Raw genomic sequence first — 23,215 nt, forward strand, 5'->3', positions numbered from 1 at the left:
AACACTAGACTTATACCATCAACGACGACTGTTATCCTATGCAAGCAACAGACTTGACCACTTTGTATCACTGAGATTCACCCTTGCTGGAATCAAGCCAGGAGCCATTTCTTTTGATGATGTTATGCCTGCGGATGACCCACATGTTTATGTTGTGCAAAGTCAATCAAATGATGACATCCAATGGGTAGTCGACCTACAACTCGGAGAATGCTCCTGTCCTATAGGGTTCAATGGTAAGCGATGCAAACATCAGCTTGCAGCCTCAGCAAAATACATGAAAAATAGTATCAATAGCATTCCAACTGAATCTCCACAAGGACGACAATTCTTTGCAGTTCTTGCTCTAGGGAGCAGCTGCCAAGACATCAGTTTCTACAGTAGTGTCAACCAAGAAGCAGATGAAGAGCAACTACGTTCTCTCTCCGTTGATGTGCAATGGTCTAATGAAGACGTAAAGAAATCATTGGAAGGTCCACTCCCACCCTTTGATGACCCACTTCAAGACTGTGTTAGACATGATACTGATCAAGATCACATAATTACAGGTAATGGCATGGATGAAATCAACAGAGTTGAAACAGTAACTCATTATAGTATCTCAAGTGAAGATGGTTTCTTGGCTGCAGTAGAAAAGTTTTGCTCAACCTACTGGAAGATTCGGGGTAAACTAACACATCCATCCAACAAACAGCAGCGCTTGATTTCTGCGTTACACATGTTTGGTAGCCATATAGGGCTAACCAAACATAAGCAAAAGATACATGTACAACCCACAGCTGTCAGTAGAAGACGGCCCATCAAGACATCAGCTTCTGTTCCAGCAAAGGTGGGGCGCCCCACGCTATTTAGTAAAAAGGTGGCTGCTGCTGCTGCTGCAAGTAGATACGTAATGCCGAAACGAATTCAACGATCAAAGAAAGGACACAATCTGGCAATCAGTTTAAAGGGAAACACTAAAAATGCGCTATAACACAATAACTTTATTAGTAGCTACACTACACGTAAATGATTTTTACAGTAACAGGTCCTGTTTTAGCTTTCAGTTTTGCTTAATTCTTTGCATAGTTCAAATGAGACAGCAGCGACAGTCATTTTAGTTGTGCCACTTTCACAATGTTGAAGTAAATTTGCTTTCATAAGTCCAACTATTGTCTGCTTTGTCTACTATTCTACACAGACCCTGAAATAAGGATTTCAAATTGATCGGCCATTTAGTCAGAGCTGTAGCTGCCATTTTGAAGCGGCTCTATTGCAGCCGCCATTTTGAGAAATGAATGACTAATTACGTAACCCTTCGTCGAGTCTGATCCATGTCATAACTGGTAGAGTGATGTGATTTGTGTTGCCTAAGCTGGATATGTTTATGCTAAACAGTGTGATTAAATAGAAATATTTAATCAGTTCAGCTATATATCCAGCATTGTTGTGTGATGCCTATCGGCTGCCTGCATGATTGTACAAATGCCCTGTATTGTGTGTGTACTAACGGTTGTCTGTCACAGTCATTTGTGGACAGTCTCACTGCCTGCACAGTGGTTATGTCACTACATTGTGGTTTTAGGAGGTGGGTGAATTATTTGATCATGAACTAGCTCAACTGTCTTGACTGCTGGTGAGTTGTCAGAAGCGCACGAGCGCAGAGGACGCCTGAAGCTGTGGTCTCCTAGCATCATAAACTATACCCCTGAAAGCAACCCGAACATTTCAATCCATGCCGTAACTTTGTTTCCAGTAGTGTACCAATGCTCTTATGGCCGGCCGTTATTTCATGCTCTGCTACAGATGTACTAACTATCTATCGATCTGCTCATGCACTAAATAAAATGCCTGCTAATGAATCAACACAAAAGCAAAAAGTTGGGTTTTGTTTATTATAAAATTTATAATTTATAGTGTATATATATGTTATGCACAAACACGGATATGGACAAACCGTGGATGTGTAGTGGATGTCTACTTTTGCCGGGTAATTTAAGGGTTAGGGTCAGGATGATATGGTTAGGGTCAGGGTTAGTGGTTAGAGTTAGGGTTAAAATTAGGATTAGGGTTCGGAATGCATGGTTTGTACGGGCAAACCATGGATTGTGCCGGGTAGTTAGTTTATTGATTGTCCAAATCCGTGCTTGGAACACAACATACTGTATATGCAACAATCAAGCAGTACTACATTTGAATGAACAACTGTCAGTATGTTTATGGCATTGTAACGCAAAGGTTCTTTTAAATCGATGATGTTTACATGACTTAAATTTGAACTTTGGTTGACTTTATACAAATAGCTATATTAATTTTTATATTTTGACACACGCCCATATTTGTCTTTATTACATACATAAACAGTCCCGCCTCAACATCCAAACAACTAAGGCATGCATGTCGTAACTCATCCATACATCCACTATCTCTAAATTTAAATGTTGTAACACCAATCTAGCAATGTAAGACCACAATCTGATAGACAATTGTTGTAATAAACTGTTTAATGACTATGAAAAACATCCTGTTTCTCACTGCATAATTCTTGAAGCTATAGAACATAGAATCTTGAAACTGTAAGGTGACCATAGACCGAGAGTTTCCACAGCAAATGGACAGAAGAAGATAACACCAGCTGCTGAAACCTCATAGTTTATAGTTGGTAGATTGCAACCACCTAGCACTGCTCCATTACTATCTTTGATAGTATCCCTTCTCAGTACATTCGAATTAAGCTGTAACTAATCACAAAAATACTTACTACAGCAGTTGCAATATATGACATCTAACAAATGTACGCAACAGGATATCTAATACTTTTTAGTCTTAGATTGACCAAAAACATGCATTTACATATCTTGTGTTTGTTTGTTGAGCCACATGCCTCTCTTGCTTTAGAATATCCAACCAATCAGAACTTTCGGCAATAACAATGGGTGACATCACATTAGTCCACAATCGTGACAGAAAATTATGGACACGTTTCCACTAGCACTTAAACCAGTTTAACAAGTGGTTTAAGCTAAACTGGTTTAGGGATTAACATGTTTCCACCTGCACTAAACCAGTTACCAGGGTATATTCTAAACCTAAACCGCTTTCCTAGACCTACTTTGTAGTAGGTTTAGCAAAGTGATTTAGATTGAACTATGTCGTGACAGTAGCGCGCTTGCTTAGATGGCTTCTCGACAATGCTGTTTGATGATATTGACTGTTTTGCTGGTATAGGATTACCTTGAAAGATGTAAGAGTTGTTAATTAACTAAAGGAGAGAGAGGGAGAAGATGGTGTCCTTGGTCATCGTCATGCAAATTCCTAGTACTATCATGTGACAACCAACAGTTGCTCTGACTCTGCGACAGAGCAGCCAATACTTCAAACCAGCCTACAAGTGTTCCTAAACTATTTGTCTTGCACAGCCCGGATGTGCAAGTTCCTAAGAGGAAACAATCGCTTTCTTGAACTTGTTTAGTTTATAAACGCATTTAAGCTAAGTTAAAGTGCACTTAGTGGAAACATGGCCTATGTTTCCATCTTACAAGTATACAGATATAAAAAATCCTACATTTACCAAGAGAAAACGCATAATGAAACTGTTCTCCATCATCAATTAATTAATAAGAAATTAAACAAAGTGAAAATGATGTAGCTTGGATTGCATAGTACAGCAATCAGTAAATAATCTGCAAGGCTAGCTTCCTTTGGGGATTTGACAAATCAATCGCACGTCAATCACACCTCAAGTACAACTATGTGTAACCTCCCCCCTTCTTCCTCCCCAAAGTGAAAAAACCATCCACATTCAGTGCCTTACAGCTCAAAATATATTTGTAAATGAAATGTGACACAAAAGGGGGCAACATGCAACAAAATACTCAAAACATGGTCTGATGAACAAGACAAATATTGACCCTCACCCACTTGAGCTATCCTTGACAAGTAGCCTTGACTAATTATGTTAGAAAGCTCTCGCGTCTCTGATCAATATTTAAAGTATTGCCTCACCAACCATGTTCTAACTCTTATTAATTTTCCCAATATCAGAATTTATATAAAATACCAATCACACCTCTGATTACTCCACACCATTTACAGTTCAAAATTGTCACTTGTCACATTACATTCCTATTGTGCCGAATCAAATTAGTTTGAAGTTAACATCAAATACAAAAAGTGTCCAATCTAATACCTAAAGCCTGGTTCACAATATCTGCTGGAGACCTGCCGGACCTACTCGACAGCTGTCGAGCAAAATAGAATAAATCCTATTCTGTCTGGCTACCACTGCTGCTCTGGCTGCACTCTGGCTTCAGTAGGTGTGGCAAGGTGCATTTGCCAGACTGCTGTCCTACAGATATTGTGAAATAAGCTTAAATAAGATGTTGACCATACTAACTTTGCACGAAATCCAAGTCAAAGCACTGAAATTCATAGCCATTAACCCTACAGGTTAACATCTTAGGTGAACATCTTGCAAATTTGATTACTAGTTACTAAGTAATAGCAGGTAACTTGTAAATTTGAATTGACACCCTCCAGAGTTAATTTGACAGACAACTAAGGTAGTTTGACAAGTTAAAAAATTTGATTTTTTGACACATTGTGAATTTGATCTGACATAAACAAATTTGATTTTACGACTTGAAAATTTGATCTGACTACAAACTAATTCGGTGTGACAGAATACAAATTGAATGTGACAAGTGACAATTTTGACCTGTAAATAGTGTACAACCATTTCCAAAATTATTAGGATGAACCGTTGACAACAGCACATAAATCAAAGTACTATAGTATGCATGCTCAGTGGGTCTTTCGTGTCAGTGCATGCTAGTACGCTGTACGTACTGCAATCATATGTAATATCAATATTGCCAATTTACTGTTTGAACAATAATATTCAATTTATGAACTAAAACGTACCGGTTTCAATTTGTTTGAATTTCTGTTGTGTTGCATAATTTGAAATTCTTTCTTTGTCGCAAAGAAGTCCACATATGTAATAGTAGACTCTAAGAGTTCAGCAGCTGCTGCAAATAATTCCCAAACTGGGGTCCCTTCAGATAAGTGTTCTCCTTCAATGCGCGCACTCATATTCAACAATTAAACGACCTACGGTCGAAAACAAGAGAACTATCAGTGGTGCCGTATTCGCTGCAAACACATACACGTGCTTATCAAGTCAAGCACGTGAATATCCGGGATATCTATCCGAGACCTAAAATAACCGGGCCCAAAAAAATTCGCTTTCGAATCGGCTCTACACAGGTCTGGGAGGCCGAGGCTAGCATTTCTTATAACTCACGTAGCCAACGAAACGGACTGTAAATACCTTTAATTGCATGCTGTGGGAAGGTTCGTATTATTACGGTATGGCTAAGTGCTAAATTGTCCTATGAGCTTATGCAGCCAATTATCTCTCGTGCTGTAGTTGCATCTACTTGTCTAGCTGCATTGACTTTCTACAAAATAATACTATGGCAGAGAAAATCTGTTGTTCAAATGTTGGCTTGCTAGTACATACATACATATTATGCATACTTGAAGTCTACTGTGCTTTTCATAGTCTTGTGATACAAATGAAGTTAGCAGCACCCTAGTAAGCTGCTGCTAAGTAGTAGAGTGAGGAGTTCTCAAATACCGCTTCAAAAATCATCTTTCTGTATTGCAGAGATCTAGCTAGACACCCCTCTCTCTCGCTTGGGATTGCGTGCAAACAATGATAGTCAAATATTTTGTAGTCTTTAGTATCTTCCTCCCGTCTCGGGGCTGCACCTCCCTAGGCCCCGAGACGGGTTGAAGATATTGTGGAGAACAAAAAACATTTGGTCTTGCACCAGCAACACCATGATTATTATTATAGAACATATTTTTTCTTTTTGGATCCTTTTTTGAGTTTACATTATATCTCATACCGGCAAGATTTTCATAGCATATATTATACAGTCCTGTTTCTCTAGTAGGGCGTCTTATTAGACCAAGGTTCTATACCTTATCCCTATATAGATCTTTTCATGTATACCCACCTGGTGGTGGACATATCTCATCCGACCCAACAGGTGGTTCATACATATCATGCAGGGTCCTACGTGGATTATCCGAAAATTGGATTGCATGCACCGTCTTCCACAGTCCCTCTATCTTTTGTCTACTATCTCGTAGAAAATCTCGTTTGCGTTCTATTGTTTATAGTGCACCTCCATAGCTTTCCAAGGTACATATCCTACTATACGATCATCCTTGGTCAAACAGGTATCTAGGGTCTTCTCGAGCAATCCTGTGTTACCTGTTTTCCATCTGCAAACCAAGCTTCTAGATACTTAACTCGACGAGTACCGCTAGCGATAGCTTCTATAATTGCCTATAGCACATCACTGGGTGTAGCGCCAAAGTCTATAGGTCTGATCACAGATGAGGGTGAGGAGGCCCCATCGTCGGTTCCCTTATCATTATCCTTTAGTACAACTATACAACCCCAAGCCATACTTATACCATACTTGTGAGAGATGTTTATATACTTGTACTTGTATGTTTATACTTTTATACTTGTTGCCGAGCGTAGCGAGGCTTTACGGCTCTCTATCGAGCTCTCGGTTGGTGTATGTGTGCGTGTGTGTGTGTGTGTGTGTGTGTGTGTGTGTGTGTGTGTGTGTGTGTGTGTGTGTGTGTGTGTGTCTGTGTCTGTGTCTGTGTCTGTGTCTGTGTCTGTGTCTGTGTCTGTGTCTGTGTCTGTGTCTGTGTCTGTGTCTGTGTCTCTGTGTCTGTGTCTGTGTGTGTGTGTGTGTGTGTGTGTGTGTGTGTGTGTGTGTGTGTGTGTTTGTCTGTTTGTGTGTGTGTGTGTGTGTGTGTGTGTGTGTGTGTGTGTGTGTGTGTGTGTGTGTGTGTGTGTGTGTGTACGAACCTCAAATTTCTCCTCCCCACGACGACGTTTCAGTAGACGATGAGAAAACTCCGTTGCGACGTGTTACTCACCAACGCGCGGCGCCTACGGATACCGTACAACCAGTTACTAGTACAATTGACGCTTCCGATCTCGTGACAATTTAGTACACAACTATACGAGAATACCGCCTACATCCGTCTATCGACCCGCCCACATCCGTGTAATGGTTCGTTGGGTCACTTGGTAACTCACTAAAATTTTAAATCACTGGGTAACTCACTACTGTAATCAGAGGCTCGGCCTCGGGTTAACAAGACTCCGCGGAGGGCTACTTCGCACTTCGTGTATCAAGGCTACTGTCCTACTAGAGAGCTCTTTTAGATTCTCAAAAGCGACCAGGCCCTTCTCGTGCAAAAGCAATGACGGCAAAGGCTCATCCTCCTCCCGTGATTCGTGTAGTTCAGCGACAGCGCGGGGAGAGTCTGGCTTGCGAGGCTACTGTCTTGAAAAGTGAGCAGTAAGAAGCTGAACAAGATCTTCGCCTGCTTTCTGAGATAGCTCTGTGCTGAAGCATAACGAGAACTACACTCAAATCTATAATATCAGTGGACCACCAGGAAGCAAGATTTCATGGGTGTGAATTTCTTCTCCATGGATACCATGCATGCCTGGCTTAGTGGCTATCAGTTTCTTCTTCATCCTGACTATAGATATACGGCATCAGACTCTTCATAAAATCTCGAAGATACAAACTCTGTTCCTGACAAAGCTAAAGACAGTGACCTAGCAATCATGCATATGATGCGCACGCGTACGTGGCTGAAGTTAATCCTCCTCATTCTTGGAGTTGCTGTGCCTGTGATTGGTGTATCCTCGTACTTGCTTCGTAATGAGCGTTCGTCTTCTGGTACTGAAGAGATTGCCAAACTTTGGTACCCCTTTGGTGTCACTCTTGGTGCTACGTCATTTGGAACATCTAGCGATTGCATTATGATGTTTCCTCTAACTTTCCTTGAGAATTGCATAGTGGTTCGTGGCTGTCGTCTATCGTTGATGTCCCTCCTACGTGATCGGTTTCGTCGGCCGCGGGGTGCCTCTCAGCTTCTACCACGTCACAGGCCGTGTTCACACTGCTAGTTATAGCTATAGTTAACTGCTAGCTAGAGCTAGAGCTTGATGAACGCTATAACTACGCGATAACCACGTCTAGTTTTCACACTGTAATTTAGTTACTAGACCCTGGTTGAATATATAACTAAAGGTTATATAACTAAGCAGTCTGAACACGGCCACAGAAAACCCTGTTCATCTACATATCTTCTTCGTCTTGCTCTGTGTCTTCTTCTCCTTGTCTGTGGTGATATTGAGGTTAACCCATGGTCCTGTGCGTTCCCCTGTGGAGTTTGCAACCAGTGTTCGATCCAACGAGGTATATCTTTTGCGATATCTGTGATTGCGGCTTTTCTTGCTAACTGCATCTCAGTCTCTAATGATGAGTATACGGTATTCATCTTTCCAATGACTCGTCGCCTTGAATGTGTTTCAAATGCTCTGAATCCCTCCGACAATGTTAGCTCAACTAGTTCTCTTTTCTCGGAATTACAAAGTTTATCAAAGCCAAACGGTGTGGTGATTGCTCACCTCAACGTTAATAGCCTTCTCTCAAAACTGGATGACATTCGAGTCCTCCTTCACACTGGCAAAATCAATCTGTTGTGTGTCTCTGAAACAAAGCTCTGCAATCTCTGATAGCTCCGTCGCAAGTTCTGGATATAAATGTTTCCGCCAAGATCGCCCACGTTATGGCGGAGGAGTTGGTATTTACGTTTCGTCGTCTCTCAAGTCTTCTACGTATGTAGGTCGCTTACCTAATCATTGCCTTGGAATATGTCAGTATTGTGGTGCATGCACCTTGTCGTGGAAGCCGTTCAGTCATTACCTGCTGCATGCTATCGCCCTCCATCGAGTTCGGTTGCTAATTTCACTACTGACTTCTCAGTTCTCACTGATAATCTGTATCTTCTAAATGATGTCACAATTCTGGGTGATATCAATTTCAATTCACAATTTAAATACCCCTTAAGATATTATTTATCTTCTTGAACTTTTCAACTCCAAAATCTTGTTGAATCCCCGACTCGTGTGACTGCAACTTCATCATCTCTGCTAGATGCTAGCTTTCTAGTCTCCCAGCCTTCCCTCTGCTATTCGGCAGAATCCCTGGATTCAATGGGGATTAGTGATCATCATTTAGTCATCACTTGTCGTCAGTCTTCGTACAGTGTTCGCCTGTCTCCTGTGCGACTTGCTCGGAACATGAAGAATTTTAACAACGAAAACTTTATACAAGACCTTGAACAAGTATCATATGGTCTACAATCGAACCGTTTGATGACATTAATGACAAATGGAGCGTCTGGATAAAACCAAGTTGTGAATCGTCACGCTCCCCTGAAGAAGCGTGCACCGTTGTCTTTTGAAACCGTCACTTAAACCTGGATGAATTTTACGGCACTGTATTACATCTGGCAACGAGATAGATTTCGTCGAGCATCTCTCGCCCTCTCACGATCCCAAGAAGAGCTGCTTCACTTTCAAAATCTATATAAGGGAGCAAGATCCAAAGTTCACAAAGAGCTTGCGGCAGCAAAGTCGCTACTTTTCAAGAATCCCTGGCCTCTGTTAAGAACAAACCGCAAGAATTTCGGAGACTTATCGACAAAATCACTCGTCAGAAAGCTGCTATGGTCACTCCTGAACCGCCGTCAGCTGAAATTGAAGATGTCTTCAGATATATATATATATATATATATATATATATATATATATATATATATATATATATGGTTGGGATAAACGATTTTAGCGACTCGACGTTCATTGGCCGACACGGCCATACCCACTCGTCCTGCTGCTTCTCTTTTAAAAACATAGACATCTATGATGTTCAGTGGCGACTGCTTCATATTATTAAACCCCGGAAAGGCAGATGGTTGCGATGGCGTCCAAACCCGTTTCCTTGCGTTGGGTGCTACGGCTATTGCTATGTAGCTCCTTCGTTGACACACATCTTCAATTTTTCTCTGACTCAGGGCACGTTTGTAAATGATTGGTAACTAGCCATAGTCACTCCAGTCTTTAAAAAGGAATGCTGACGACCCGGCTAATTATCGTCCAATTTCTCTGCTGACTTCTGTCTCAAAAGGTTTTGAAGGTTTTGTCTTCGACCAACTGTATCAATATTTAGAAAGGAATGGCTTTCTTCCTGATCATCAGCTTGGCTTCGTAAATATCGCTCGATTGCATAAACACACTTGTGGCACGCTTGTCAACGATCTTCTGTCAGCCTATGGTGCGTTCATGTAAAGATTTTGATGCAGTTGATCGTTGTCGGCTACTGCAGAAACTGAAATACTGTGGTCTGGATAACCTCGCCCAATGTTGGTGTATCTTCTCAGTCGTCGTCAGGTTGTCAGTAGAAATGGATTGGACCAATCTCAGAAATTTTCACGTCTTTGTGGCGTCCCACAAGGATCAAGCTGGGACCGCTGCTTTTCATCTTTTATACATTTGGCCTGCCGGATGTTCTCAATACTTGCAAGATTCTGCTCTACGCCGATGACACTTGTCTATATTCCTCGGGACCCCTCCCCTGAGGAAGTGGTGGCCAATTTGGAATCAGATTTATCACCCTAACTGTCTGGTTTTCAGTTAAACACCAGGAAGAGTGAATTTGTGATGTTTCCGAAATTTCATTGCACCAAAAACCAATTGCTTTCTCGGTCAAGGTTGCCTCGTCTGTCGTTCCGTCACAAGACAGTTCTTGCCACCTTGGTGGTCACTTTGATTCTGGTCTGTGCCGGCGTCCTCATAGGAACAACCTATTTGCTCAACTTTCAAAGAAGATTGGTGTCCTTCGTCGTTGTGGTCGGAATTTATCTTTCCACGCGAAAAGGAATTATATTACTTCTATTGCCCAGTCGGAAATAGATTACTACTCGGTGGTTTGGTCTGATAACTCACCCATGCAGCGTATATCACATCGCCTTCAAATGCTTGAGAAACAGTTGATCCGTGTTCTAGCTGGTCTTCGCCTCTATGAACTCACTGGTAAATTGGAGGAACTTCGATGCAAGTTCTATACTAAGTTCAATATTTCTTCTTTCACTCTTCGGCACAACAAACAAATTGGAACTCTATAGTTTAAAAGTATCAATGGTCTAGCTCCGCAGAGTATCAGCTACCGTTTTCGTTCTTTACATTACCGATATCCTTTGACCTGTCTTTCCCAAGAGAGGTGTTCAAGTCGACTCTCCCCGGACCAACGCTCTAGAAACGACTCTTTTCTACCGTGTCAGCAGCTATGGAACTCACTCCCATCGTCTCCTTCAACCAGCTATGCTTTCAATTTTTAAAATTAAAATTACATAAAAATTACATATAACTCTTACCAACCGGTATGGACATGCTAATTAACGTTCTTGTAAATACATGCATGTTTCAACTCTATATTATTTATGTACACAGAAAAACTTTATATACATTATAGAAGAGTAAACACTAAGAACTACTTCATATAGTTTTAAGATAACTACTCTGTATATGTCCTTTTGCTCTTTTACTCTACTACAAACAGGGTGTCTGATGGATTCGCCACTATGGTGGAAGACTTCCTCTAATTAACTAAATAAACCAGTACAGAGTTCAGATGGCTGGGTAGACTTTCTCTAGACACAATGAAATGAAGCAGCACTAAAATGCTAAACCTTCGGCTGCTAGCTTTTAGGTTACGGAACATGCAGCTGCTACACTATTATTATATTTAGTAAGTCATCTCGGTATGTGGTGGGCTAACGTGCGTGATTACACGTCGAGATCACATGACCAGAAATGTACAGTACTGTACAAGAGCTGTACTCGCGCTGGTCTGATGCCATTCAAGCACTGTATTCATTAGCATGTCCTGTAGGGAGACACCACCTATTGTATCATATATTAGTAGGTAGACGTAGATCTGCAGTCACGTATTTGCAAATCAGCAAAGAAGAAATGGACTATGCGTATGACACGCAAAACACATTTCGAAATACCCATACAACTACTTTGTTTTGTAAACAATGAAGCACCTGCGTTTGTCTACAAACAGGACAATTGACGCCATCCGCTCTCCTAACAATTTAGCACATACAACACGTAATACCGCCCACATCCATTTAGTGACTCTCTCACATCCGATTGGTCGTTGGTCGACATGCCCTGAGGCTGCGTGTGTGATTGATATCTCAGTCACACAGAGGAAGCAAGGTCTTGCTGCCCAGCAAGTGGCACCAACCCAGTACTAGGGACCTAAGGGTCCCAATAATGTACAGGCTTCTGTGAAATCCACACAACAGTGACAGCAAGACTCATCACCTGCCTGACATTGTCATCATGACAATACTTCAATTAGAGCATCAATTACCCTTATAAAATTTGAGTAAAGACTACTAGCTTACCAATGTCACTACTGACATTATATATGTAAGATATGATGAAGAAACTCTTGTGCTCAAAATTAATGTAATATGCACACTGACTGGGAGAGAAGCTGATAACCAAGAGCAAATGGCCTCTCCTTCCCTGAACTCTGTCTAGTATGATCTATTAAAAAGCACACGTTTGAAAATACAGGCCATTGTCCTAGATACACAAATACGCCCACTTGTCTTGTACCAAGATGGCATGGCACACATGGAGCATGTGCCACAGCATTTGCAGCTAATTTCCGACTTCGAACCAACAGCTACTAGTTATGAACCATCAGCTAGTTTCTGCCAAGAGCGTCGCTTGAGTTTAACTTTAATGAGGCCTTGTGTGTGTATATGTATGAGGTCTTGTGTAGCATCTAGGAAACCACACCTACTAATATGGCCTCCCAGGTCCATGCATTGCAACACCACTGCAGAATCGGAAATTGTGCTCATAATACAAGCACGCACAACAGTGTAAAATCAAAATAGTGTACGTATAATTCTTGTAGAGACTGAAAACAAGTTCATGCAATCACATTCACTTGCGCTCAGTGCTCAAGTATTTCATAACTGCTGTTTTCTGGAATACGGGGCATGTCACTATTCTAGATTGGACCTCCCAATAATTTTTTACACCCTGTGATTTCGTCAGGTCACAACCACACATATCCATAGTGATTTGTGTCCCCCTCCCGACGTAGACCGGTACATAGCTGTTCTTCTGCACAGCACACCTAGAAAATTTAGTGCTAAGTGTTCCCTTGCTCTACCTAATTAGATGTAAGCTTACATGTACTGTATACACACCACACGCCTAGTGCTGTACTTTCAACGAACTTCTGGCACTGCCACTTACTTTAATTAATTGTTAAAGCTACTACAGGAAAAACAAATTAATTTAATTAGATAACCATTTTACATTGTCCTCGTAATAGAGATAGTGCGTTTGACGTCACAATCACGTGATATCCCGGAAGTCGCCATCTTAGGGGGCAAGCGTACTAAAGTCCGTTCAAAGAATGGAGAGCCCGTGGGAAATGTGGTTACCAGATAAGGCCTAGAGGGCGGAAACAACAATATTGCTCTCATCTTGGATTGTAATACTAACAATCGATAAATGAGCATTTAGAGCAGTGGTTGCTACCCACCCCTCACTGCCTACTATCTATCTACTTTAGTACGTCAGGGTCCGTCCTGTTCAACAGTTTTCTGCCATTCGAACTGGCCAGAGAAGGCGTTGAAAATGTGACGGTGGCGAAATGGAAGCAGTATGTCGACCATGTCATCCAGAAAGTAGAAATTATTACAGAACGTCAGATGGCGTGCTCGAACAAGCGGTAGAAAGATTAGTAGGTGAGGAGAACTCTTCAGACAGTGAAGAGATCCTCCTAGGAGACGATGAGAATGACAACAATGATTAATACAATTAGTCTCGTAGGTGTCATTTACTGGCGGTATTCTTTGTCGATAATGTATAGGAGGAGTCTCTTTCAGGAAGCATGCTGTATCTACTAACCCAGGATCTATACAGTTAATTTGTCCAGAGATCTGACTCCACCTAGTCACGTGCTTTCGAATGATATGTTTATCAACGGCGTAGGGGGCGTACTTGCCCAGATACGGGAATTTTCCCACGGGCTCTCCATTCTTTGAACGGACTTTAGCATGGCTACGAGTTGCTCTGTTTTCGGCTGCCACAATCGTAGAATTCAGGGCAGCAACATACGTTTTTAGTCTATACTGGCTATACCAACCAGTCAGGGACCTGAAACGCGTCATTGAGCAACAGACAACGGGCAGCGCGGATCTCCAGCCTAGTCAGAAAGGACTGGAAGCCATCGCAGCATTCGTGTGTTTGCTCTGAGCACTTTCTGTCTGGTAGAGCTGTCATTTCTAGTATATTCTGTACTAAAAGAGTAATCTATGCTATTCTGAATAATTCTAGGGAAGCCATCCTTTGTGTATGACTCAACTAACCCTGACTGGGTTCCATCTGCAAGGATGGGTTAGGTTGCTACGATCACTTCCAGTGGAGAGAGATTTGTTCGTCTCAAGAAAGGTCTAGTACACCTAGCAGCAGACAATCATATACAACATCATGTCACTCCAATTCATGTCGGGAATACTTCTTGCTTCTCCGTCCACAGTTGAGCCTCCGTTCTACCTGTTTCTAGGCCCGCAGGTACAACTTTCTCCTCGTATCGCTTCTGCGATTCGTCGGAGAGGCTTTTAGACTTCTGTTCCCTAGTCTCTATTCTAAGAATTAGCTTTATCGCACTCGACCATCAGACTAAGAAATCACGTCAAACTCGCGAATTCACCGCTAGAATTTGGTTTAAATCTTTCGCAATTAGTATACTGTCGCCGTACTATCTAACACACAGTTGAACGTCCTTGAAATGTTGTACAAGCCGCCGTCGCAAAGAGAGATACCTGCCGAGGACAGAAACTTGCCCCCTAAAATGGCGGCAAATACGGGTACTACAGAGAACGCCTACTCCCCGCCCCCGCACGCACTATCTCTATTCACTGAGAGCTCTTGCTCGCTCGCCTCAGTACAAACTTCTATGATTTCGTTAGTCCATCTAGATACTTTCCATTGACAATTTAAGGGACCAGTCTTTCATATTGCTGCTCATCCATCGTGCCTGCCAAAGTGTAAGGTTAGAGCATGCGCTCTTGCGCTAGGCATATGAAAACTGGATGACTGTGACAGCGGTCTGGCAAGCGAGGTCTACACTGTTCTTGTCATGGCATTGTCAAATAGATATCGAGTCACGGAAATGGTAAAGCTAACAAATTGCCTGTTGGTATTCGAACAGAGACCTAGAGCACAAGACGAATTAACAGTTTTGTCTTTTTAGGGTTTTGCTCGTGTAACAAGGCTAATCCTCACTGCTAGACTGACGACTAAAAACTCTAGAGATCGTAGAAAACGAGAGCCGAAGCCTGTGAAACCGTACAGATTGGGGGTCCTATTCGGACACAACACAGTTCATGCTGGGGGAGCAACTCGTGGCAGAACCGCCGAACTCGTCGTAGACGACCTCTACATGCGGAAGTTTGTGACAGGAACACTACTAGCCCAGAGGCTACTCGTAGCCTGGTTTCCTATTATCATCAAGCGACGAAATGACGAGATTACAATCGTGGCTGCAGCACAGCAGAAAAACCTGTCGTCAGTCGAGCAGCTGTGGTGGATTAAAGGTTACGTAGAAACATTTCAATCGATACGCACAGGATGCCGTGTGAAATTAGATCTAAGGGTAGTGTGACTTGTGCTGTACCAATGGTATTGTCCTAATTGCAACATATTTATCACTCATTATATCAATCCACATTACATATTGATAGCAACACGGGTGTGTAGATTAATTAATTGTGTATACACTTGTATTTGGTCATGTGCGTTGTTAATGTGTTAGTAGCAGAGACCTGCACCCTTGCATTGCTTCTCTGGGCCCCATGATATGTCCTGTTTCGCAATCTTCCTCCATGATAATTAAATGAAACATGTACTCTGTGGTGCACTGTCAATAGTGATTGATGATGGTTTGGGTGTAGTAATTCAGATGGGATTTTTACAGTCACTAGTCTATGTTATTAAATGATCTATAAGTATAGTTGATGCTCGTTGGTTAAGTGTTGCAGGTTTCATCTGTGTTTTTGTGCAAATACAATTTGCATAACCTTCTTAACGTACATCGGAGGCCAACCATCAAGCATCTCATCAAGAAAATGTTGTCAAAATGAGCAATCATCATCATTCTGTGTGTCACAGGCACCAACATCATTAGTAAGGAGGATCTGGTGTTTTTCTTAAGAAACAGATCGACAAGGTGACAACTTTCAGTGTTCCTGCACATGTATTAATCAAACTGGGTGACAAAAAAAGGATATCGTTAAGCAGAGAACTGATGTGCAATTGAAACTAGGCTGTACAGTCATCCAGTGTTGGAGTGACATCGATGAACACATTCCTAGATGAGGCTCTATACACTGTTATCTTGACCACGAGGATAGTGTGTCTGTGTGTTTCATGGCTGTGGTGTAGGAAATCATCAGTATCCTGCGAAGGTATGATTTGAAAAGGAGTGCCCTTGACACCAAGAATTAAGTAAAGCATTTGTTTGAGAAAGTTAGGTTTGCAACATCAGTAGCTCATGTAGACAGAAGCTATTGTTGAGTAATTATATGGATATTGCAACAGATTTGCAACAAAAGTCAGTAGCACAGAAATTTCAATTCCTACAGTAAGCGAGTGCAGCCCCAACCTGCCCCCACCCCACCCCGGTTCCTACCTGGTGTTGAAGGGGAACATCATGGCTCAAGCAGAAGTCTGCTTTGTAAGAGATGCAGTAGACATGATGCACAAGAAGAAATTGAAATAATGATAAGCATGGAAGAGTGGATCTTTACCAGTAATTCTGTATATTAAAACATCTGCAGACCTGAAAGGTGACTGCTTCCAGTCACACACTGCTCTGGTTTTGTTCCTTATTGTTTCTACTTTGACTTCTCACCTAGGCAGCAAATACCGTATAACCAGTGATTAGCAACCCTAACCCGGAACTCTAACTTTAACCCTAACCATAAGTAACCCTGGGATTTCTACTAAACTGGTGATCATTTTTGTTAATTTAACGTGAAAAAACGGGTCTCTAGATTTAACAATATCTCAGAATAGCAAACATGACATTTTCTGTTGCATGAAGTCAGTGGCAAATGCCTGTTGTGTTCTTTCCAATAGTTTGTTTATTCATGGACTACATTTAGTTTCTGATGATACCTGACAAGATCCCTCACAGTAACAAAATTCTAGCTATACTCCAATTAATACAAAACAAATGGCATCAATTAACTTGTCCACTTACCCTACCACAGCTGGTTCATGAAAGCCTAGAACCTCCAACATTCCATGCATGGCCTTCTAAAGTGGAGATTAAATCCACAGCAGAGTAAAGCGCATTTTTGGAGTTGACCAAATGCTAATTCCAGGGTTGCCACACCTACGAATAAATGCGTAGTCTACTAATATGTTTGCTGCAAAACCGCCTACGACATTTACAGGTGGACCTACAATAAGCAGATCATTGTTTTGTGATCAAGCATCATGTTCACCACATTCCCTTGATCATTTGTGTGATTCCCAACCTCAGGAGGCTAAAACCAAAAGTTCACAAACTCAGATTGCTAACACTTTCGTTGCTTCTCTATCCAGTACTTTGACTCGGAAAAGAGAAGATCTGAACTTGTAGCAAGTACGTACGATGTAACAAACATGGTGTACATGATTTGTGTTCTATAGCTAGATTCGATTAGCACTGCAGTATACATCACTGAATGCTATTACTTGAAAAGGACGCAGTTTCCAAAGGTTGAATTGTCTGCCGTAATATTAAACAATAGTGGGCATGGTTCCAACAGACCAGGTAGGCGTGCTGCCATCAGTGACATTCACATGCAAATTTTTGACAAAAAGGGTGTGGCAACCCTGAATTCATTAATCGCAAACACAAAAATACAAAGGGGAGCAACGTACCTTTGTTTGTATGCATTGTGAGACATTATATGTATGTTACTTGAACCATTTGCATCCTATGATTTCCGCTTGTGCAGACCTCCTCTATATGAGTTCATTGTCTCCTTGAACTTACTTTGAATGGCGAATTGACTGGACCAGCCTCTTACTATACAGAGGCAGCCATCTTTTCAAAAATTGTCTACGACTATACTCTAATAAATTTATCAACACTGCATGTGCACACTCGTGCTTGCATCACATATCACACAACACAAAGTTTGGCACATCTACTAACCTGCACACTTGAAGAAGCATCGTAGTCTAAGCAATTTGTGCAAAGATAGCAGAAATGCCATTGGTTGCAATTTCAACCACTGGATCTCTGCTTACTATAGAATATTTTGGCGACGCTGCATTATGTACTGGCCTTGCACCTTGCTAGAACTAGTGAGTTAATGTCGATATTTTTTAGACTTTGGGTTTTGCTGATGAGACGACACAGGACAAGAAGAATACACTCAGTGATGCTGTATTTCGTTACAGAAACGGCCCCTCGAACATGCATGGATATATGAGAAGATCATGCTCTATCCTCAACATACAGGCTCTTGAGAGCAAACAAACAAACAAAACAAACATCAGTTGGCATTTCACATTAAAAAGTTAGCATACTCAAAGTGCCTCCAGTGTGATTAGACAAAACATCCCGTTCTCATACTACATTAGCTTCATTTGTGTCTTGAATTGGTCTACTAATAGTTATGTATACAAGAATGATCCAAATTTCCATGATTACATATCCAAGAATTAACATTGTTAATTAATATATGCAGCTGAGTCCATTTTTCACTGCTTCCATGCAACACATGAACTATGTAAGCTATCTGCAAGCATGCTGTAAAAATAGGCATGCAGTAACATATACTAAGTAACCACACCATTTAGAAATGAAGCTACCCAACCACTACCCCATATCAAAATTCAAGTCGTCATGTCTATTCTATATTATTTATTACCTTGGTAGCACAAAGTTACAGACATGGCTCTTCAACTAAAGCTGCTTGTTCACTGCGTTCTTGGCCATCAGATACCAAACCATCAACTCCCACTCCATTTGAAACAATGCTGTCTCCTTGTTTCGCAATGAGATCAGCTATTTCAAGAGCAATGTTATTGGCAAAAGTTTGATGCAAAGATAAATTCTTACCAGCCAAGAGTGGAGCTATTCAACATACATATTCAATCACACAAAAAACTCATATTAAAGGTGATATACTTACTTGTCATTTCTCTTAAGATTGTTAGAATCTCATCAATTGCAGACCCCATGTTAGCTAGAAATCTACGATAACCACAACGTCTGTACCTTTCAATCTCCTTGTAAAGAGAAATGTTCACCTGTCTACAAGACCAACAACAGTATGATTATAAATTAGTACAAGTATTCAGCATCTAAATGCACAAACCCAATATCCTCATGATCTCTTAATAAATCTCTCACTATACACTGTCTCCGAATACTGCTCGCTCCTGCTATATTATCTATCACTTCTAAGCTTGTTTCCATGGCAATTAGCATAATTTTAGCCTTGAATGCTATGTTGGCTTGCTCACCGCCAAACTGAGCTTTGAAAATTTCAAAATCCTCTTTACCATTCAGTTTGGCTCCCAGGAAAGACCACGTGACATAAATGCCCCTCACCATCATTTCCAACAGTTGACTGTAATTCATGTCAATCTGACGCAGTTTCTCTCTATGATTTTCCATCACAGTAACAAAATCAGCTCTTTCGAGTGTAGGCACCCTAGATGGTGATGCCTTTCTGACTATCATTTGGCCAAGAAGAAGAAAGACTTCTCTAACGTTTAGATTTTCATGGGCTGATGAGTACATCACTGGGACAGAAAATTGCTTGGCTATAGCATATACTTTGTCATAATTGAGAGTGTCGCTGCTGTGCTCACAGATAACATCACACTTAGACAGTGTTAATACTACCGGCATCTTTTTCTTCTTTGACTGAATGCTTGACAGAAGTTCACAGGTTGTAGTCACCTGATCGTCCATGGCCTTCCCTTTCAGTGTTGGGTCGATCAAACATATAAATCCTTTGATTCCAACTTTTTCAAACACTTCGCTGGGAAACCATCTTGTGTCTGATAGCGTTCCAATGTGGTCTCGACTGGTATACGCCACTTTCCCGTCTGATCGAAGAGAGAGGCGTGTGGCTCTCTCTGTGTATTTCTCGCTGCCCGAAAACGGTCGCAGCGTTGTGTCGCATATCAACGTCGTCTGTTCTACCACGTGAAATTCGATTTCGCCCATCCGGACAGGTGGAAAGTAGAGGAAATGGCACCGATTCACTTCCCTCTGCAAGAAATCTGCTTCGCTTATGCAAGACGACAGACTGTCTCTCACCGTCCGGTAGTCGTCGTGAGCAGGTAGAACAAAACGAGAGCAAAATGATGATTTACCAATGCCCCGGCCGTTTTGATCGACATCATTGCGGCTCGAGCCTATCACGGCCACGGGGACTTGCTTGAGTGCACACATGTAAATAGAGGTCTGACACTAGAGTAGACTACTTGTGACGAAATATGTAACTGTCAGACGTTCCACCACTAGATACCAGGGTAGAGAGTACGTCTCCCCTATAGCAGTTTCTCACCGACGTACTTACGTAAGTGGCTATAGCAACTACAATCGGATATAGGGGCGGGCTGTACGAGAGTGAAAGATTGCGATGGGATGTGGCTATGTTCTAAATGTTTACGCTCACTGTGTGTGTGTGCAAAGTTAATTAATTAACATACGGTAAATTGAGGACAAGGCAGGGGCGTAGGAGCCGATCCGGCAGGCCCGGCGGTCGCCGGACCAATATTCAAAAAGTTGACTTTCGCCAGCGGCACAATGGTGCATACTTTCGGTTTACTGGTATAGGCGATTAAATAAATTATGTATTTACTGCAAAATGTCTACTGCCACACCAGTCTTGCCTCGGCTTTCAGACTGTTGCCTAGTGTCCTGTCTTGGTTTCCCCACTGGCAAGTGGTTCTCACGTGATTTCGACTCTCAAGATGGCGGATTGCCCAGCTGCATACGTCCGTGTTGATAAGTTCCATCCACCAAAGACCTTCAGATTTCCCCGTCGCGAGTTTGGATCAAAGGGCGAGACTCGTTCGTTCAAAGCAGAGTGGTGTGAAAGTTCGATTGGCTGCATTACGACGCTTCCCCTGATGCTGCGTTCTGCCACGTTTGCATGAGTGCTGAACTAAAGAAAAAGTTTCTGGCGAGCACGAAGAGAGATCATGCCTTTATCAGTAAATGATTTACTAACTGGAAGGAGGCGACGATTGCGTTCAAAAAGCATCTGGCCAGCGCTTGTCATCGCGAGGCAGTGTCCGGAATACAAGATCTACCGAAACACGTACATGACGTTGGAGAGTTGCTCGACTCTTGGCACCGCAAGGAAAAGGCACTCAATAGAGATATGTTTCGGAGAGTACTGCAGAATGTTCGCTTCCTTCTTCCTTGCTTGTCAAGGTTTAGCTCTGAGAGGACACGGTGATAGTGCAGAAAGTAACTCTAGACAGCTGATGCTTTTAAGAGCATTTGACTGTGCCGAAGTTTTGGAGTGGATGGATAAGAAGACAAATAAGTATACCTCTCCTGACATTCAAAATGAGCGCCTTCAGTTGATGACCTTGCACATCTTGCGGCAGGTTAGCAATAGTATCTGTAGAAATGGCTTCTATACTATTATGGCTGATGAATGCACAGATGTAGCAAACAAGGAACAGTTTACAATCTACATTAGATGGGTGGATGACAGTCTAACAGACCATGAGGATGTGATTGGATTGTATAATGTTGGCACCATTGATGCAAATTGTCTGGCAGTGACTATCCGAGATGTCCTTCTGCGCATGAGCTTGAAAATGACACTATGCCGTGGGCAATGCTATGACGGTGCGTCAAACATGACTGGAAGCAAGCATGGTGTTGCAACTCAACTTCAGGCAGAGGAGAGTCGAGCTGTACTAACGCATTGCTATGGGCATGCACTAAACCTGGCCATAGGAGATGCAATGAAGCAGTCTAAGATATGCAGAGATGCATTGGACACGGCATATGAAATTTCCAAGCTGATCCGATTTTCACCAAAGCGGAATGCAGCCTTTGACCATATCAAGGTAGAAAACTCAGCAGATAATGAAGGACTGGCTGTGGGTATCAGAACATTTTGTCCAACAAGGTGGACTGTTCGTGGGGATGCCATTCAGAGTATTATTGACAACTACAATACACTCCAGCAGCTCTGGGATGAGTGACTTGACAAGAGACTTGTTCCAGATGTCAAAGGAAGGATCATTGGTGTCAACACTCAAATGTCACAGTACTATCTTCTCTTCGGCTTGCATCTCAGCAAGAAAGTATTACAAATTACCAACAATCTTATCCGAGCACTCCAGAAACAGTCAATGTCGGTAGCAGATGGCCAAGAAATTGCTCAGATGTCATTGGAGACCCTGAAAGGCATGCGTACTGATGAAGCATTCAGCCTCTTCTTCACTCTAGTTGGCCAGTCTTGTCAGCATGCAGGTACCAATGAGCCTGTCCTTTCCCGAAAAAGGAAAGCTCCTTCTCGACTAGAAGTAGGATCTGGAGATGGTTTTCACAGCACAACAGTTGAGGAACACTATCACTGTCAGTACTTTGAAGCCCTTGATCTGGCTATTTCTGGCATCAGAAAGCGCTTTGATCAGCCTGGTTACGCTGTATACAAGAACCTTGAAGGGCTGCTTGTCACTGCTGCCAATCAGCAGTGCTTCCAAGCTTATTTCCAGCAAGTAACGTCATTTTACGAAGATGACTTCAAACCTGTAGAATTGGAAGCACAGTTGCTGAACCTCGGCACGTGCTTTTCAAGGAAGAAGCAGGAAGCAGTATCATTGCAAGATTGCCTGCAGTATCTTAGAAGTTTGTCGGATGGCCAGCGATCATTCTACAGTGAAGTATGCTGCTTAGCTCGTCTTATTCTAGTAATGCCATCTACAAATGCTGTAAGTGAGCGAAGCTTTACTGCCATGAGACGTCTTAAGACATACCTACCAAACACGATGCGTCAGACAAGGCTCAATCACGTTCTGCTGCTAAGGAAAGACTGGATAGTCTGGACTTGGATATAATTGCTAATGATTTTGTCCGGGGAAATGAACACCGCCTTAGAATTTTTGGCAATTTTTAGAGGAACCAGCAAAGTCAATTATCGTAACCATGTTGTGATAATTATTTAATGACGTAAGTAACTACGCACT

The 23,215-nt window shown here is 42.0% G+C and overlaps 3 protein-coding genes across 3 annotated transcripts; 2 read left to right on the forward strand and 1 right to left on the reverse strand.

The window, feature by feature from the left end:
- Positions 1–14,060: 14,060 nt before the first annotated feature.
- On the forward strand, positions 14,061–15,715 carry LOC134180145 (small ribosomal subunit protein uS3m-like). Its single transcript, XM_062647235.1, has 3 exons — positions 14,061–14,250; positions 14,318–15,158; positions 15,237–15,715. Exons 2-3 carry the CDS (start codon positions 15,123–15,125, stop codon positions 15,645–15,647), a joined length of 447 nt encoding a protein of 148 aa, XP_062503219.1. The 5' UTR covers positions 14,061–14,250; positions 14,318–15,122; the 3' UTR covers positions 15,648–15,715.
- A 2,904-nt stretch (positions 15,716–18,619) lies between these two features.
- On the reverse strand, positions 18,620–20,596 carry LOC134180086 (rho GTPase-activating protein 5-like). The gene is made up of 4 exons (XM_062647165.1): positions 19,363–20,596; positions 19,177–19,298; positions 19,104–19,118; positions 18,620–19,049 (listed from the first exon to the last, which is right to left on the reverse strand). The coding sequence occupies exons 1-4, from the start codon at positions 20,448–20,450 to the stop codon at positions 18,928–18,930; spliced, it is 1,347 nt and encodes a 448-aa protein (XP_062503149.1). The 5' UTR covers positions 20,451–20,596; the 3' UTR covers positions 18,620–18,927.
- Positions 20,597–21,205: 609 nt separating this feature from the next.
- LOC134179338 (zinc finger MYM-type protein 1-like) lies at positions 21,206–22,228 on the forward strand. Its single transcript, XM_062646205.1, has one exon. The coding sequence runs from the start codon at positions 21,206–21,208 to the stop codon at positions 22,226–22,228; it is 1,023 nt and encodes a 340-aa protein (XP_062502189.1).
- Positions 22,229–23,215: the final 987 nt, after the last annotated feature.

This window comes from Corticium candelabrum, chromosome 5 (genome assembly GCF_963422355.1).
Source record: "Corticium candelabrum chromosome 5, ooCorCand1.1, whole genome shotgun sequence".
Taxonomy (NCBI): domain Eukaryota; kingdom Metazoa; phylum Porifera; class Homoscleromorpha; order Homosclerophorida; family Plakinidae; genus Corticium; species Corticium candelabrum.

Coding starts and splice junctions, on each gene's coding strand:
- LOC134180086 (XM_062647165.1), bottom strand. CDS start 20,450: ATGTGTGCACTCAAGCAAGTCCCCGTGGCCGTGATAGGCTCGAGCCGC. Junction 19,299..19,362: donor AGAGATCATGAGGATATTGG/GTTTGTGCATTT, acceptor TTGGTCTTGTAG/ACAGGTGAACATTTCTCTTT.
- LOC134180145 (XM_062647235.1), top strand. CDS start 15,123: ATGGCATTGTCAAATAGATATCGAGTCACGGAAATG. Junction 15,159..15,236: donor GATATCGAGTCACGGAAATG/GTAAAGCTAACA, acceptor TTGTCTTTTTAG/GGTTTTGCTCGTGTAACAAG.
- LOC134179338 (XM_062646205.1), top strand. CDS start 21,206: ATGCCTTTATCAGTAAATGATTTACTAACTGGAAGGAGGCGACGATTG.